General features: G+C 40.8%; 1 protein-coding gene and 2 long non-coding RNA genes across 4 annotated transcripts; 1 reads left to right on the forward strand and 2 right to left on the reverse strand.

The window, feature by feature from the left end:
• On the reverse strand, positions 3,378–4,667 carry LOC109840041. 2 transcript variants are annotated; one of them, XR_002246788.1, is made up of 3 exons: positions 4,517–4,667; positions 4,232–4,413; positions 3,378–3,623 (listed from the first exon to the last, which is right to left on the reverse strand). It is a non-coding gene; the product is annotated as an uncharacterized LOC109840041 (long non-coding RNA). The 2 variants fall into 2 exon arrangements; XR_002246787.1 differs by having other exon boundaries at positions 4,232–4,667.
• Positions 4,958–5,601, reverse strand: LOC109840039. Its single transcript, XM_020408537.1, has 2 exons — positions 5,401–5,601; positions 4,958–5,282 (listed from the first exon to the last, which is right to left on the reverse strand). Exons 1-2 carry the CDS (start codon positions 5,505–5,507, stop codon positions 5,159–5,161), a joined length of 231 nt encoding a protein of 76 aa, XP_020264126.1. The 5' UTR covers positions 5,508–5,601; the 3' UTR covers positions 4,958–5,158.
• Positions 5,329–5,900, forward strand: LOC109840040. The gene is made up of 2 exons (XR_002246786.1): positions 5,329–5,508; positions 5,600–5,900. It is a non-coding gene; the product is annotated as an uncharacterized LOC109840040 (long non-coding RNA).

Consider the following 6,118-nt stretch of genomic DNA (forward strand, 5'->3'; position numbering starts at 1 on the left):
TGGCAGGTTTTGACCCTAAAAAAAAATTGGATCCAAACGCGCCCGACCTTACATCCTTGATAACACCAGCTCCGTATAACTAAACTGGCAGAGTTCTGCATCTCATAGTTATCAAACAGTCCAAACACATTAATTAAAACTTATTATGAATTCACATTGTTGAGGATCTACGTTGTCGTTTGGCTCAGAAACCTGCTCAACCAGTCCTCGTTCTCCTCTCTCGTGCACCACCAAGGACCAAAAGGGGAGATCGCCGATCTCCTTCACCAGTTACTCACAAAGGGGGTCGCACAAAGGGGGTGAGAGCACAAAGCTCTCAGGAGCACAAAACTCATAGAAGGAGGGAGATCGCACACAGTAGAGGAGAGCTCAAGCTCAGATCTTCACCTCACCGTCTCTACTTCCTCTTCATCCCTCTCCAGAGCTACTACCAACCCATTACCCATATATAGGGATGGGGGCAGCCGACAAGGGAGAGGAGCTAGGGAAGAAAACGAAGGAGTGAGCCGACCTACGGATGGGAGCTCACAAGCGGCGGCCATCAAATCACAGAGATCGGAGGGGATTTAGAGATATCGGGTAGGAGAAGAAAATAAGAGGGGCTAGGGCAAAAGTCTTGGGGAGCTGGGCCTATAGAGTAACGGGCCAACTTATTGGGCCAACAAAAAACAACAATCTCCACCTTTGGCCCAAGGTAGTGCACAGAGGAAAAACACGGAACTGCAGGACTCATCATCGCCAAATTATTACCTGTATAATCACAAAGAAGATACAAGCAATGGAAGAGAATACACTAAGTAAACTCAGATCACAAAGATCGAGGAAAAAATCACCAAACATACCAAGTCCACAAAGGACCGAACTCTACCAAACGGTCATTGAGTTCAAAGGGAAAAATCACAAAGCTATTAACAAGCACAAAGCAAGTTAATAGGCCACCAAGGCAACAAACAAAGCAAAGTCAAAATTACCCAAAATCAAAATTCAAGATTCTTTGACACGATATAAATTTTTCAGCAGGCAAACACTTAGTACCCATGTCAGCAGGATTAAATTCTGAGGGAATTTTCTCTAACTTGACAATACCCTTTTCAACTATATCCCGAATGTAATGAAATCTAACATCAATATGTTTAGTTCTATCATGAAAAACAGGATTTTTGCAAAGTTGAATAGCAGATTGACTATCAGAAAATACAACCACATTTTTATCAAGAAAACCAATTTCAGATATAAGACCCCTAAGCCAGATAGCTTCTTTAAAAGCTTCAGTGGCAGCAACATACTCAGATTCAGTAGTAGATAAAGCAACAATGGGTTGTAATTGGGATTTCCAACTTATGCAAGAGCCACACAAAGTAAACACATAGGAAGTGGTAGATTTTCTATTATCCCTATCATTTGCATAATTAGAATCTACATAGCCAGCAAGTTTAACACCTTCAGAACACTTAGAAAAGGTTAATCCTACATCCACAGAGGATTTCAAATATCTTAAAAGCCACTTCAAGGCATTCCAATGAGGCATACCAGGGTTTGACATATATCTACTCAAGCAACTAACCGCATATGCAATGTCAGGCCTAGTACTAACCATGAGATACATGACAGATCCTATAGCATTCGAATATGGCACCTTCTTCATATCATTTATTTCAGTTTCAGTATTGGGAGATTGATCCTTACTTAACACAAAATGGGAAGCAAGAGGCACATTCACAGATTTGGCATTAGACATAGCAAATTTACTCAAAATTTTTTCAACATATGAACTTTGGTTTAAAACTAGAGTAGATTTGTTTTTGTCCCTAATAATATTCATGCCTAGGATTCTTTTAGCATCACCTAAGTCTTTCATGTCAAAATTTTCACAAAGACATTTTTGAACATGCTCAATAGACTTCAAACAAGGACTAACAATCAACATGTCATCCACATAAATTACAAGAAATACAGGCACAGAGTCTATATTCTTATAATACAGGCAATGATCAGCAGAACTCCTTTTAAACTTTAAAGATTGCATGCATTTATCAAATCTAATATTCCATTGCCTAGGTGATTGTTTTAAACCATACAAAGCCTTTTTTAACAAACACACATGATCAGGCAATTTAGGGTCCACAAAGCCCTCAGGTTGGTGCATATAAATATTTTTATCAAGATCACCATGCAAGAAAGCAGTAGTTACATCCATTTGTTTTAATTCCCAATTAAAATGAGCAACTAAAGCAAGCATAATTCTAACAGTAGTGAATTTGACAACAGGAGCAAAAATTTCAGCATAATCAATTCCCTCCTTTTGAGTAAATCCCTTAGCTACTAACCTAGCCTTAAACCTAACACTTTCAGATTCTTGTTTCACCTTAAACAGCCACTTACAGTCCACTACAGAACAACTAGCAGGTTTAGGAACAAGTTTCCATGTTTGGTTAATTTTTAGGGATTCCATCTCACTCTTCATAGCACTAATCCATTCTTCAGAATATTTTGACCTTAATGCTTCTTTATAAGTCTTAGGTTCATTGCACTCAAGGGATTCAAACACATTAAAGGCAAACTCAGACATATTACAATCAATCAAATTGCAATCTCTATATCTTTCAGGTTTCCTAATGGTTCTTTTATTTCTATCCCTAGTGAGTTGATAATCATTCAAATCATGCATGTTATCTATTTCCTGCATATCATGCTCCACCTCATTTGGAATAATCTCATCTTGATTTTCAATAATTATATCATTCAATTTTTCTTCAGGAAATGATTTGGGTTGATTAATAATAGGCTTTTGCTCCACCTCATTTGGAGCATCATTTTCAGGAATAGGAACATGTAAAGGTAAACAAGGAAATTCATCGTTCTCCTCTCTCGTGCACCACCAAGGACCAAAAGGGGAGATCGCCGATCTCCTTCACCAGTTACTCACAAAGGGGGTCGCACAAAGGGGGTGAGAGCACAAAGCTCTCAGGAGCACAAAACTCACAGAAGGAGGGAGATCGCACACAGTAGAGGAGAGCTCAAGCTCAGATCTTCACCTCACCGTCTCTACTTCCTCTTCATCCCCTCTCCAGAGCTACTACCAACCCATTACCCATATATAGGGATGGGGGCAGCCGACAAGGGAGAGGAGCTAGGGAAGAAAACGAAGGAGTGAGCCGACCTACGGATGGGAGCTCACAAGCAGCGGCCATCAAATCACAGAGATCGGAGGGGATTTAGAGATATCGGGTAGGAGAAGAAAATAAGAGGGGCTAGGGCAAAAGTCTTGGGGAGCTGGGCCTATAGAGTAACAGGCCAACTTATTGGGCCAACAAAAAACAACAAACATAACACAAAAGGTTGTTCTCCAAGTACTCCATATCACTCAATCCACCACACACAGAAAAACTGTACTATTAGTAGGAACACAGCGCCAAGACCCACATCCAGATTTATCCAACAATAATATTAATAACAACAATATACGCATATAACTAACTAATAATTGCGATATATGTAGCTAGCAAGGGATCGTTTCCATGAACCACCTCATGACGCGGATTGGCGTCCTCATTAGCACGTGACCCCGCTCAATCACCTTCGGCGCATTTGGGCAGCAAGTGCAAACAACAGTGATCATCACTCTGCAAATCTCCCCATACTCAAACAATTCAAATTAAACCTCAAAATTAAAAAGAAATTTCAACTTCTTAGGGTCAGTTTGGCAAAATGGAGACAAATTATTTAGTTGTAAACTTGTTTAATTCTGGACGATCGATGGGTGGATCAATTCTGAACTAGTTTGAGGCTAAAAATTATTTCCAGCCAAAACCAGTTTTTAAGTCTTGGTTCGATTATTTGCCAAACTAAGGCCAGAAGCTAAAACTGGTTTTGTTCTACTAAACCAATTTAACTGGAGTTGCCAAAAGGCCTTTAAAAGTCTTTGACTGAACCAAGACTCCGAAATTCTAATGAACATTGAGTATTACAACTCTATATTTAACATGTTCTAGTGGGTTGAGTGTTTTTTTTTTTTTCATAGCCTGAAATCTGAGCTAATTTAGACGCAGTTTTTACGAACAAATCCTCTTCCAATGCATATAAGGTGAAGGCTGAGAATTATAATTTTATATTATGACTTTTTTAAATCTTTTTTGAATAAGTCTTGCTGAAAATTTCAAATCCGGTGCCATCTTAAAAATCTCTTCTACTGCAATAAATTAAAACAAATAGAAGAAGAATTGAGACATACCCATACATCCAGACGATGGCGCCGGCCATGGAGATGAAGAGGGAGAGGAAAGCAAAGGGGAGCCCCAGAAGAAAGCCCAGAGGCCTGAACTCACAATTGCCGGAGCCCATGGCTGCTCTCTTCCCCTTCTCTTCGAAACTCTGTTTCTTTGTGTTGTTCTACCATTCCTTTTTTTTATTATTCTACAAGAGGGGAGACAGAACACATGAAGGGAATAAGATTCCTGGTGTTTTTTTCGTGATTGAGGCGTTGCTTAGAATTTTGGGTTTCAGAAGTTTAAACTACCAGTTAATTTTGCTTTTGCTAATCAGGGTTTAAATGCACCACAGTTTCAAGAATTCAAGCAAAAACAAGGATAGTCTCGATCACGCACGCAGAAAGCTAACCAGGTTCGGAACGGTCTTCAAATTCCGGATAATATTCAGACGACCCTCGTCTCTCAGATCCGTAATACACAGAGAATTAAAAATTCAGGAGACCTCATCTCACGCTAAGACGTGTAAAAATTGTCAGCGACTGCTTGAAACCCTAGAATTACTGTTCAATCACAGGGTATTTCGATAAGAAAAATGATACAGACACAACCTCGGGCACACCGTCAACCACACCCCCTAGCTACATCTCAGGGGCTCCACTTGAGATTTTTTGGTGTGACCGGATGTGTGCGCGAGGGTGTGGCTGTAGCACCCCCTTTCGATATACATAACTTGTAAAGGAAGAAAGACGGAATAAAGGCGGTCATAAAGTTCCCAATTCCCAATACGGATCAACAGGGAAAAGACGGACCACGTCTTTTTTTTATATCGCGAGAACACCCATCCCTCAATATTACACAACAATCAAATCCACTGTTAAGGAGTTCAAGAAGTAATTAAGAATCACGAACGAATTCAAAGGTACGGAGCTTTTCGTACTCGAACGGACCAGCTAGCAAGGGATCTGCTCGGTGAACCACTTCATGACGTGGATGGGCGCCTTGATGAGCTCGATCGCGATCTCGACCAGCACCGTCACGCACAGGCAGCAAGGGCAAACGCAAGAAAGCAGCAACCTGCAGGGTTCCAGTTTATTATTTCCCCAGAGTTTTTCGGTGAATTTTTGGGTTCGGAAATTAAGCTAGGGTTTTTTTTTGTTTCAAAAATCACGCGTGCGGAATTGGGGGAACGTACCCGACGATCCAGATGAGGACGCCGACGATGGAGATGAGGAGAGAGAGGAAGGCGAAGGGGAGGCCGAGGAGCCATCCTAAAGGCCGGCACTCGCAGTCGCAGCACATGGTTGGATTTTCCTTTTCCCTTTTCCCTTTCTCTTCTCTTCTTTTCTTTTCTTTTCTATTTTTTTTGCGGCTTCTGATTTCTTCTGTCTCAGAAAGTAACAAGTTATAGAAAGGAGTAAAGAGAGGCGGCTGCGATCGGGACTCTTGAACGAAGGGTGCGGGAGCGGAGAAAGTGGACGCGGAGATTGAATCATGGGGGCGGTGGTTGGCTTGTTTAGTTGGTTATTATCGATAGTGATTCACGCTTTGACTCGCGCGTTGTTGTATTTTGTTGCGGAGCTGGGGGTGCAAGCAAGTCTCGGTAGGCTGAACGCCGAGGCTGTGGTTGTTGTTGTGATTTCAATTTTGACGTTTTTAATTTCTTTATTAAAAAGAAATTTTTTTAGGTTTTTATATCAGTTGTAGCGTATCATTTGTCCACCGTAAACCTTCAGAGACGTAAATGATTAAACTACAGAAAATAGTAATAGTAATATAGACATAAGCAGGGTTCCATCCCTTGAGGAGCATAGAATCAACAACAGCGTAGAAGTATTTGTCATACTCGATGATTTTATGAGCAGCGGAGCCATGATTTTGATCTAGGTTAGAGGCAAATGAAATATTATTTG

This window comes from Asparagus officinalis, chromosome 5, assembly GCF_001876935.1.
Source record: "Asparagus officinalis chromosome 5, Aspof.V1, whole genome shotgun sequence".
Taxonomy (NCBI): Eukaryota; Viridiplantae; Streptophyta; class Magnoliopsida; order Asparagales; family Asparagaceae; genus Asparagus; species Asparagus officinalis.

What these genes read in the sequence shown, in the direction of transcription:
- LOC109840039 (XM_020408537.1), bottom strand. Translation starts at nt 5,507, where the DNA reads ATGTGCTGCGACTGCGAGTGCCGGCCTTTAGGATGGCTCCTCGGCCTC. An exon ending in GTCCTCATCTGGATCGTCGG is followed by an intron (nt 5,283 to 5,400) that starts GTACGTTCCCCC and finishes GGAACCCTGCAG; the next exon opens with GTTGCTGCTTTCTTGCGTTT.